A 12,458-nucleotide genomic window follows, 5' to 3' on the forward strand; every position below is an offset into this window, starting at 1 on the left:
TAAAATTTATTTTTTTTTTTTTTTTTTTTTTTTTTTTTTTTTTTTTCCTAAATTCTTTCTTCTTTTTATTCTTCAATTTTGTGAAAATACAAGAATGGATTTAATAAAAATATATAAAAAGAATGAAATAATTAAAGACTATGTAAATATTTATTTTGATGATGAAAAGTTAAAATATAATAGCAAAAAAATAAGTTATAAAATTCTTCATATTATCGGAAATGGGGTATATGGTGTAGTATATAAGGCTGATTGTTTAGATAATTGTAGTATAGTTGCATTAAAACAAACATATCAAAAAAATGCAAGAATTTTTAAAGAAATTGAAATTATGAAAAAATTAAAACATCCTAATATTGTTAAATTAAAGCACGCATTTTATACTACTACTTCTAATGGTGTATATGTGCACATGGTAATGGAATATGGTAATATAGATTTAGCAACATCATTATATTATATCACCATAAAAGATACTAATGAAATTATTAAACATTCAAATAAAACTACTAAGAATAATAGTATTAAAAATAACTCTATTAATACTAATAATATTATTAATACTACCACAACGTCTACTATTCATATTAATAATAACAACATCAATGATAAAAATAATATTAAACCTAACAGTGACATTAATAATAACATCAATGATAATAATAATACTAATGATAACATTAGTGATAATAATAATAAGAATAATAATCATATTACTAATGATAGTAATAACAATAATAATATTGACTACAAAGTCAATAATACACATAAAAATGAAGATGATAAATTTTATACCATTATTAATGAAAAGTGTAATTTTAATAATGATGACACAAAAATAGAATTGAAAAATGCAAAAAACAAAAATTCGAATAATTTTAATAATGTAAATGAAATTGATCATCAAAATAAAGAAAAAATTATTAGCTCATATAATGATAATAATAAAAATGTGAGCAACTGTAATAATTTAATGAATACTTTTCATGCAAATGTTCTAAATGAAAATATAAATAATATATGCTCATGTCATAATTTAAGTGAGTATATTAAAAAAAATTTTCTTAATCAGAATCAAATCAAAATATATTTATATCAATTAATTAGAGCAACATTATATTTACATAGTCTTTGTATTACACATAGAGATATAAAACCACAGAATATTCTCATTTTTCTAAACAATTCAAATAATAATATTTCTAATAAAAATTGTGATAATGGAAAATGCGTTGTTTGTGTGCAAAATTCATTAGAACACAAATATATTATCAATAACAAAATCGAAGAAAAAAGTTCAAGAAATGATATAAAAAATAAAAAAATTAATAAAAATGTTAGCATTGATATAAACATAAATAAGGATATTTGTGAAAATATAAAAAGTGAAGAAAAAATTATAAATGATAAAGAAAATCGAATGGGAATAAGTATGAATATAGAAAATGTTAATAAAAAAAAAAATGAAAATGTCGATTTAAAAAATGTATTTGAAGAAGATTGTGATAAATCTATAAGAAGCGATTATACATATTCAAACGAAGAAAATAATAAAAATAGAATAAGAATTGATGATTTAGGAAGAACTATAAAATCAAAAAAAATAAAACTACAGGAAAATATTCAAAGGAATGATAAAAAAGATGATGATTCTATTTTTTCTGTAAGTTGTAAAAAGGAAAATGAAAGAAAAAAAATTTTTTTAGAAAAATATAAAAGCATTTCTTTTTTTGATGATAAAGGAAATAATACTGATAATAATAATAAGACTATAAAGGAGAAAAAGTACCGTAGCAATAATAGCAGATGCATACAATTGAAAAATAAACCAAACAATGGTATTTTAAAAAATAAAATAAATAATTTGAATAAATCTTTTGAAAGAATAAGAAAATCAAATAGTATGATAAATTTAAATGAAGGAAAATCTACTAAGTGGACAAATGTAAATGATAATTATATATATGCAACAAATAAAGATTTAAAAAGAATTTTAAAACGGAGTAAAACAGATATATCAGTATCAAGAATAAATAACAATTCAAATATTGAAAAAGTGGGAAATGATTTTAATGATATAAATAATTATTCTATTAATAATGAAAATAATATAGGAAAAAAAAAAAAAAAAGAAATAAGAAATCAAAATTTAAGTGATATAGATATATATGAGCAAAATAACTCAAGTAAAACGTATATGAGTAGTATAATGTACAAATATATAAAGTTGTGTGATTTTAATACATCTATAAAATTAAAAGAAAATTATAAATACTTTAGTTATGTATGTTCAAGATATTATAGAGCCCCAGAATTATTATTTGGGTCTAATTATTATAGTCAAGAAATTGATACATGGTCAATTGGTATGATTATAAAAAAAATTCATATATGTATATATATTTTCATTAATATATTTATATATTAATATATTTATATATATATAAGTAAAATGAAAATAATGAAAAATATTTTTAATCCATTTATATATTGGCATTATATGTTTGTTTTATAATTATTTTGTTTTTTATATTATACTTATATGACTACATTTTTTTAGTAATTAACTTATTTTTTTTTTTTTTTTTTTTTTTTTTTCAAAAGGATGTGTTATGGGAGAGTTAATATTAGGGAAACCCTTATTTTTAGGAGATTGTGCATCAGATCAATTAGTGGAAATTATAAAAATATTAGGAACACCTAACGATGAAGATTTTTTATCATTTAAAAGTGTTTATAAAAATGTTAAATTCCCAAATATAAAACCAATAACTTTAAAAAAATTAATAAATCATAACTGCTCTAAAGACAGTATTGATTTGTTAAGTAAATTGCTACAATTTAATCCCAAGAAGAGAATCAAATTATGTAATGCACTTCTGCATAATTACTTTGATGATATTAGAAATTTGAAAGTTTTTACAATTTTTAATAAACAAATTAGTTCAGATAATAATTTCTCTCTACCTTATAATACTAACTGTTTTAATTTTACAAAAGAAGAATTGTTACATTATACTGTAGAAGAAAGAAAAATATTAGTACCTTTAGAAGTAAGACAAAAAAATTTTGATGAAGTAAAGCAATATATAAATATGTCATTAGAAAATTTTGATAAACTTTACCCAAATAAAATTCATTTAACATGTTAGAAGTAATTTTAATATACACTTATTTTTTTTTTTTTTTACTTAATCAAAAAAATTTGGTTTTCATTTTAATATTTATAATTTTCTTTAATAGATTTTTATAAAAATTTTATTTTATTTTTTTATCAGTATATGTATGATGATGTATATCTCTATACATCCAAAATATTTTCTTTTTTTAAATTATACTTTTTATTAATTTATTTATAATATTTCTATTTAAATTTTATATATATATGTATATTTTTTTTTTTATGTTATAAAAGTAAAAAAAAAAGGGTTGTATGAAAAATTTATATATTTATTTTTTTTTTATGTTTATATAATTTTATTGATTTTTATATAAATTTTATGAAATTTTTAAAAATGAATAAATGCTTACTAATTTTATAGACAATAATAGTAAAAAATTATTATAAAATCATTTTCATATATATTTATTAATTTTTATATATACTTATTTTTATCTGTGAGGTATATAATTTTATTTTTTCTTGATTCTGTTGTTATATATAGATATGTATTTTCTTTTTTTTTTTTTTTTTTGTAAGTAAAATTTGAAAATTTTTTATTTAATATATATATTTTTTTATAAGTATATATATATTTTTTTTTTAATGTGTAAATTGTTGATTTTATTTGAAAAATTTTTTTTTTTTATAGTATGTATATATATAGTATCCTAATATTTTTTAAAATCCTTAAGTTTGTTTGACATCTTGTGTTCCTAATTAAATCATTTTTTTAAATATAACTTATACACTTTATAGTTACCATTTTTTATTAACAAAAAATAAGAATAAAATATAAAAATTATCCTAAAAGAGCAATACAAATAGTAGATTTAAATAAAAAGAAAATTTGATAGTAGAAATTAAAAAGAAAGAAAAAAAAAAAACTAGTATAAATAAAGATGCCGTAGTGTTATAGCCATTTAATTTTTTTTTTTTAATCTAACACTTAAAATATTATTTTAATTTTTTTTTTTTTTTTTTATATTCATAAATTTATTATATCCTTTTTTTTGTAGTTCATATTTTATATCCTTTTTTTTTTTTTTTTTAGTACTATTGTATTGTTTCTCTTATTTATTTTCAAGCATTTTTTTTAAATATTAACTTTTTTTTTTTTTTTTTTTTTTTTTTTTTTTTTTTTTCTTACATTATTTTACACATATTTTTTATTTTTCCTAAAAAATCTTTTTTTTTTTGTTTACGTAATTTAAATTATTTCTTGTTTTTTTATTCTTTTACTTTTAAAAATACTGGAATGGAAAAAAATGATTTATTTAAAAATGTTTAATGAAAAAAATGATACCATATATTGATAAAATTTTTGCTTTTTTTAGTATCTTTTTTGTGACTATATTTGGTGCAGTTGTTCCACTATGTATTGAATCTTATTCTGAATGTAAACTTTTTAATTTAGGTATAGCAAAAAAAAGAAAAAAAAAAAATAAACAATATTTTAACATATATGATTGAAGCTATAAAATAAAAAACTCACATTTTTTCTAATTAAAATAAATGTTACTATTATGACAAATTATAAATTTATTTTTTTCACATATTTATTATAAGATGTTATTTTTATTATTTCATTATCTTAATATTATAAATATATATATATATATATATACATTTTAGTTTTAGGTTATAGTGGGGGTATTTTGTTAGGGGGAGGTTTAGTTCACTTGTTACCTGAAGCAAGAGAAGACTTAAATAAAGTTAAAAAACAACAGAATTTACATTTCAATTATCCATTATGTGAAATGTTTGCTGTTTTGGGAATTTTTTTAATCATTATCGTAGAGCAAATAAGTGATTATTTAATACAGAAAAGAAAGAATAGACATACTGAAAAGCCGAATGAAGATAACTGTTGTAATGAATGCTATAATATATTTTTTTATGCAAATAAATTTGATTACATAAATATTTTAAATATAATTAGAAACAATAAAATTGAAGATAATCAAATGTATTTCATTAATTTGAAGAACATTAATTCATCTAAGAAGGATCAAAATGTAATAGAAAAAATATGTACAAATAAATCTGCAAAATTAGGAAATATGAATATAAGATACATGGAAAAAAAAAATATCTGTAAAAAAATTAAAGTACAGGATTCTTTTGAAATTAATTCTAAATATAAAAACGTTTCATTAAATCGTAATAAAAATATGTTAATATCTAAATTGAATGAAAAAAAAAAACAGAATGATGAAAAACAAGAAGTAACTAGGGATTTACAAAGTTGTTGTGAAGAAGATATGGAAGATAGTAATATATACTTTATACAAACATTTAGTGATGATATTATAGAAGAATATGAATCGGATGATTCTATACAATATAATTTTAATAAAGCTCCTATTATATTATTATTAGCATTTTCTTTTCATTCAATAATTGAAGGAATAACATTAGGAAGCGTAAAAAATTCATATGTTACTAATTTATCTATAATATCGCATAAAGCTTTTGCATCATTTTCTATTGGTATAAATTTAATTAATAAACATATGAAAAAAAAAAAATATATTTTGTTTATGTTCCTTTTTTCATTAATGACTCCTTTAGGCATATTATTAGGATTAGTAACAAATATTTTTGCTTCCACTTCTTCTACAGTTATTCAATTTTTACCATCTATATTAGCATCTATTGGTTCTGGTACTTTTGTTTATATTTCTTTATTTGAAATAATAGGTCCTTTATTATATACATATAAAATACATAACCATTGTATGCACACACAAAAAAATTTTGCTTATTATAAAATTCAATATAAAATTCAAATAATTTTATTAATTATAATTGGTGCATTATCTATGTTTATTTTAACATGGTATTTTTAAATTTTTTTTTTTTTTTTTTCAGTTCTCAGAAAAATTCAAAAAAAAAAAAAAAAAAAAAAATTTATTTTGTTTAAGTATTTTAAATCTTTTATCATAAATATTGTATGTTTTAATTTACATGAAAAATGTATATTTTTTAATATACACACTGTGCTATTAATTATTTTTATTTTTGATTAAATTATTAGCATATTAATAACTATTTTGTTTTATTAAATAAGTTATTTATTTTATTTTATTTTATTTCATTTTATTTCATTTTTTTTTTTAATAGAAGAACATACTTATATTTTTTTTATTTTAAATGTTTCGTTTTTTTTTTTTTTTTTTTTTTTTTTTGAATTTATATAAAATATGAAATTATCTTTATTAATATGTAATAATTTAATATAAAAAAGGTAATACACTTATTTGAAAATGTACATAAAAATAAAATCCTATAAATAATATGAATAAATAAAAATGTATTATGAATTATAATTGCAATGAAAAATTTCATTTTTGTAATATTAATTTAAAAGAAAAAAAAAAAAAATATATCTTTTAATATGTAAGTTTTCCTTTAAAAAAAAAATAAAAAACATTTATATATAAATGAATGTTTAAAATAAAAAAAAAAAAAAAGAAATAAAGTTATGCATAAGTATAATGATGTATAATATAAAGGGTATTAAAAATTATAAAAGAAATCTTTGAAATTATTAAATATCGAAAACTGAATTACTTTAATTAAAAATGGAAAAAAATGATAGAAAATTTATAGGGGGTAAGTTAAAATTGAAAGTAAAGAAGAAAAAAATCAGTAAAAAAAAAGAAATATTAGAAGAAAAGAAAAAGAATACCTCTAACGAAAATGAACATATTAAAAAGAAAAATATAAATGATGAAATGAATATAATTAATGGTAGTGGAAGAATAGTAACAATAAAAAATACAATTCAAGGTTTTGAAACTAGATTTATAAATGAAGTGAAAGTTGGTTATGAAATTATTTTAAAACATCCAACAAGTTTACAAGAAGAAAAAAGAGTTGTAACTTCTATTTTAAGTAATAAAACTTTACTTATAAATGAAGAATTTTCAACAGATATAAGTACAACGTGTACCTACTTTATAAAAAAAGTAGAAAGTAAACAAGAAAAAAATGAAGATGATAATATAAATTTACAATATGCAAAGATAATAGAGCAAAAACCAAAAAATGATGTTATAAAAATAAGAAAAAAGGTTGGTTTATGGTCATATAAGATTGTGGATAAAAAGATAAAAGGAAACTTAACAAATGAACAAAAATTAGACGAAAGAGTAAAAAGTGGAAGAGATAAATTTTGTTGGTGAAATATATTACTTATAAAACATATATTAAATTACTATTTATTTGAATTTTTTTTTTTTTTTTTTTTATGTCTTATTTCTTTATATATTAATTTTCCATTTCTGGGATATTTATTTATATTATTAAGATTCTTAAATTTTTTAATGTAAAAAATAATAAAAAATTCATTATAATACACATATAAAAATGGAAAATTTTTTAATTAAAAACCGAAATAAATCATTAGAAAAGTAAGAGTAAAAAAAAAAAATATTATATAATGATACTTAAAAAAAAATAACTTTTTTTTTTAAAAATGTAATGATAAATTTTTTATATTTTTTGAAATAAATATATAAAAAAAAAAAATGCTGTATATATCAAATGATAAACATTAATTTTATTGAAATTTTTTTTTTAAAATTTATAAATTATTTAAAAGGTGAAAACAAAAATTTTTTCTTTTTAAATGAATTATATTTAATTAATTCTGGGAAAATACTAATATATATGTGGATAAAATATTAGTATAACTAATTTTTTTTTAATTGAAATTTTTGTGATACGTATTTTAATAACCATTCTGCTTCAATTTTTGTAACGATACGCGCATATAATCTCTTTGTTTGAATTACATCGGAGTAAAAAATAAAAGTTGGTTTGACAAAAGAATTAAAAAGAGTAGAAGATGGATGTACACGTATTTTAGTTTTATTTACTAAATTCATATAAACATTTGTATCTGATGTTAATCTAGCTATATTAAAAAAACATGATTTACATAAGCATATTAAAACATTTTCCCATTTGTGCATATGTAATTTTTTTGAAATATCTATATTCATTTTATTTTTCATAATTTCTAATAACTGTATTTTAATTTTTTCTACTTGTAGTAATACTTCATTATTTAACGCATATATGCTGCAAAAATTCTTTCTTTCATTAATGGAAGTTTCTTTCCATAAATAAAAAATATGCAATAATGTTAAATGATCACCATCTGGATGAATAAGTTTCCTTCTTGCTATGTTAATTAATTTATTTTTATCATTAATTTTTAATTCTTCTTCATTTTCTTCATCTTCTTTATCTTCTTCATTTCTAATTTTCCTTTTTTTATCTTTTTTTTTTTCTTTTATTGTGTTTTTATTATTTTGTTCTTTTTCTGTTAATTCGCAGTTATTTTTTGACAATTCTTCATTGATAATATTTAAATCATCATAAAAATTATAATTTAAAAAAATACTGTCACAATTTAGTAATGCTACAATAGTTGCAATTTCATCTATACAATTAAATTCAATGGAACATAATAATATATTTGCAAATATAGGATTTAACGGGAAGAAACATAATTTTCTACCTAAATCTGTTAAATTATTATTTACATCAATTGCATTTATTTTATAAAGCATTTTGGCTGAATGAACAAAAAATTCTTTTTTAGGATTTTCAGGAAATTCAAATTCTAATGGATTTTTTATATTCATTGCCTAAAGAGAATAAAAAAAAAAAAAAAAAAATATATATATATATATATATATGTATATATATATAAATTATATAAAACATAAATTAATTTCTTTTTAACTTTTAATTCTAAATAAATTTGTGTAAGGTCAGAACGGAAAATTTCAGGAATTAAAAAGGGATGCATATTTTCATATTCTTCTTTTGTATATATTCGAAAAACTTTTCCAGGACCTTCTCTTCCAGCTCTTCCACATCTTTGTAATGCTGAATCTTTAGATATTTGAGTGACTTTTAAAACACTACTTCCTTTTTTCACATCAAAAAATTTTATTTTTACTTTTCCACTATCAATTACATATTTTATATTTGGAATAGTAACAGATGTTTCAGCAATATTTGTACTTAAGATAACCTGAAATATTTAAGAATATATATATATATATGAAAATAAAATATATTTTTTTTTTAAAAAATAATTTATAAACAGCATATAAGACTATTAAAAAAAAAAAAAAAAATGATATGAATATACATAAGAATGTTTAAATAAGAATCATAAAATTGTATTTTTGATATTTTATTTTTATCTTTATTTTGTTTTATTTTTTATTTTTTTACTTTTCTAGTATTAGGTGGAACAGGTTCAAATATTTTCCTCTGCTTTTTAGTAGGAAGTGATGAATACAATTGTAAAATTTTCATGGTGTATATTTTGTCTGGGATTATTTCTGTTTTACCAAAATGAAAACATATATCATTAATAATTTGATTATCAGAATTAAATGTGGTATTCATTTTATTTATGAACTTCTCCTCATTTTTATTTTCATCACTAATTAATTTGCTTAACAAACTTCCTTTATAAATTATTTTTAATTTTTCTTTTAACATTATATTTACCATTTCAATTTCTTCCTGTCCTGGTAGAAAAACTAAAATATCTCCTAAATTATTTCTTTTTTTTTTTTTCTCTATATTAAAAGTATTCTCATTTTTATTTTCCATATTATTTACATCTATATTATTTATAGTATCATCATTTTGTTCCTCTTCTATTTCTTTATTATTTAACTCAATATTGAATATTTCATTATCGTTATTTTCATAAGAAGAATAATATGTATTTCCTTCACTTTTTATATAAGAATTACCAAAATGGATTTGCAGAACAGTACTAACAATAGAAAGAAGATAGTCTTCTATTGTTTTCTTTGGATAAAAAATAGTAATTTTATGAAGCTTATGTGGAATAGAAATGATAGGGGGATCATTAAAAAATCGATTAAATGTATTTATATCAAAAGTAGCAGACATAAGAATAATTTTTAAATTTGTTCTTTTTTCTAACAAAAATTTTGTGTAACCTAATAAAACATCAGTTCTAATAGATCTTTCATGTATCTCATCTAAAATTAAAAATTTATATTTCTTTAATAAGGGATTATTCATAATTTCTCTAATTAATATTCCATCAGTAACAAACTTTATTCTCGTATCTTTTGAACACACATTTTTAAATCTTATAGAATATCCAACATAACTTCCAACTTCACCTCTATTCATTTCTTTTGCTACTCTTTCAGCAACAGTTATAGTTGCTACTTTTCTTGGTAGAGAAATTAATATTTTTCTTTTATCTTTTTTATTATCATTTTTCTTTTTATTAAAATATATATCGTTTATTATTTGGGGAACTTGGGTTGTTTTTCCACAACCTGTTTCTCCTTTTATTATTATTAAATTATTTTCTTTTAATAGTTTTTTAATTTCATCTTTATATTTCAAAATTGGCAGATCTTTCATTTTTTTTAAATAAAAATAATAATATATTTATATATATATAACAAAGAACTATCCATATTTAAATATATTATTTAAATTTTTTTAACAAAAATATTTTAATATGTTATTTAAAAAAATTCAATTTTTATTAAAGAAAAAAATTAATGCATTAACAAGTTAAATTTTATACTGTATTTGATATAAAAATAAAGTATAAAAAAATTAAAATTAAAAAAGATATTAAAACAAATTTTAAATCATTAAATATATATATAATGAAAAGAAATTAAACATTAATTACATAATTGTATAGAAAAAAAAAAAAAAAGGAAATATTGATTTAGATATAAATATAGAAATATTTACTAAAATAAAAAAATTAAGGAATAAAATTTTAATTTCTTTTTTTTTTTTTTTTTTTTTTTTTCTTTTTTGTGTTATATAATGAACAATTAAAAATCTAATAATCTTTAATTGTTTTAAAAAAAAATATAAAAATTATGTGATCATTTCATTTTATATTTTTTATAAGCTAATTAACCTTTATCTAACTTCAAGAATATAAAATAAATATTTATGTTTTTTAATAAACTACTAGTTAAAATATTATGTCTATATAAAAAAAAAATAAATAATCACGTTTTAAAATAATACGACATCTAAGACTGAATAAAAAGAATATGAGTTGTATATATATATATTTTTATATGTTATTTAGAATAAATAAATATAGAAGATAAGAAATGTTATTTTAGAATATTTTTTTTTTTTTTCAATGAATTTCTATAAGACAAAATCCTCTCTTTAATACATATAGATTCCTTAATTTTTTATTTAATTACATTATTATAGTTAAAGTGAAAATAAAATTAAAGCTGCAATAAAATAATTTTAAATATAATTTTGATTATGTAAAAATCAGTCATTTAAATGAGAATTTTCTTCTATTTCACTTTCATTTTAAGATTAATAAAAAAGAAATATATATATATATATATAAAATTTCTTACAATTAAATGATTTATTTAATATTTTTAGTTGGAAAAAAATCAGTTTAAGTTATTATTTTTTTTTTTTTTTTAATAAAAGAACTATTATTATGTTGCTTCTAATTCATTTTAATTTTCCTTTTGTTTTAAATTCTTCTATTGGAGAAAAAAAAAAAAAACAAAATAAAATAAAATTACATTAACATAATTTAAGAATAAATATTTTATAAAGAATTCAAGATTAATTATAATGTATGTAAAATTAGTAATTATTTAACTTATTTTAAATATATTTTGTAACTTAAAATTAGATTATTCCCATTTATTTACTATTCTATTTTTGTATAAATATTAAAAATTTATATAAATACTTTAAAAAATAAGATTACGGAGAAAAAATAAAATATTTAAAAAATAATATTAAAAATTAAAAAAATATAATAATTATATATAAAGTAATAATAAAATATTATATAAAAAGAAAACTATAATAAAAAAAAAGTAAAAAGAAATTGAAGTATGAGATGTGTGCATAATTCACTAAACTATTGTTTTTATCCGTTGTGTGTAGAAAACGAAAAAAAAAAAAAAAAAGAAGAATTCACTTAGAAAATTTGATTGTTTTAGAATTATTTGTTTTCTTTTTTTTTTTTTTTTTTTTATTTTCCGATAAATATTAAAAATTTAGAGAAAATTACAAAAGTACAATTAGTACGTACTAACATTTATATATATATATATATATATAAATTATTTTTTAAAATAAAAAAATGTATGAACATATTTTATGTTATATACTTTGGTTTTAATTAATACGAATATATTTTAATAATCCTAAGATATAAATTTTACCAATTTTCAATTTTTTTTTTTTTTTTTTTTTT

At 17.4% G+C, this 12,458-nt stretch overlaps 4 protein-coding genes across 4 annotated transcripts; 3 read left to right on the forward strand and 1 right to left on the reverse strand.

Annotated features, from left to right (window-relative positions):
• Positions 1-94: 94 nt before the first annotated feature.
• PK1 (protein kinase 1, putative) lies at positions 95-3,152 on the forward strand (the record flags this gene model as incomplete). Its single annotated transcript, XM_028674221.1, has 2 exons — positions 95-2,366; positions 2,605-3,152. The coding sequence occupies 2 exons, from the start codon at positions 95-97 to the stop codon at positions 3,150-3,152; spliced, it is 2,820 nt and encodes a 939-aa protein (XP_028526258.1).
• Positions 3,153-4,459: 1,307 nt separating this feature from the next.
• Positions 4,460-6,012, forward strand: PGAL8A_00114300 (zinc transporter ZIP domain-containing protein; the record flags this gene model as incomplete). Its single annotated transcript, XM_028674232.1, has 2 exons — positions 4,460-4,577; positions 4,796-6,012. The coding sequence occupies 2 exons, from the start codon at positions 4,460-4,462 to the stop codon at positions 6,010-6,012; spliced, it is 1,335 nt and encodes a 444-aa protein (XP_028526259.1).
• A 735-nt stretch (positions 6,013-6,747) lies between these two features.
• PGAL8A_00114400 (conserved Plasmodium protein, unknown function) lies at positions 6,748-7,350 on the forward strand (the record flags this gene model as incomplete). The annotated part of the gene is made up of 1 exon (XM_028674243.1): positions 6,748-7,350. The coding sequence occupies one exon, from the start codon at positions 6,748-6,750 to the stop codon at positions 7,348-7,350; it is 603 nt and encodes a 200-aa protein (XP_028526260.1).
• Positions 7,351-7,860: 510 nt separating this feature from the next.
• Positions 7,861-10,606, reverse strand: PGAL8A_00114500 (ATP-dependent RNA helicase prh1, putative; the record flags this gene model as incomplete). Its single annotated transcript, XM_028674254.1, has 3 exons — positions 7,861-8,823; positions 8,922-9,215; positions 9,422-10,606. The coding sequence occupies 3 exons, from the start codon at positions 10,604-10,606 to the stop codon at positions 7,861-7,863; spliced, it is 2,442 nt and encodes an 813-aa protein (XP_028526261.1).
• Between the last annotated feature and the right edge of the window lie 1,852 nt (positions 10,607-12,458).

Source organism: Plasmodium gallinaceum, assembly GCF_900005855.1.
Source record: "Plasmodium gallinaceum strain 8A genome assembly, contig: PGAL8A_v1_63, whole genome shotgun sequence".
Lineage (NCBI taxonomy): Eukaryota > Apicomplexa > Aconoidasida > Haemosporida > Plasmodiidae > Plasmodium > Plasmodium gallinaceum.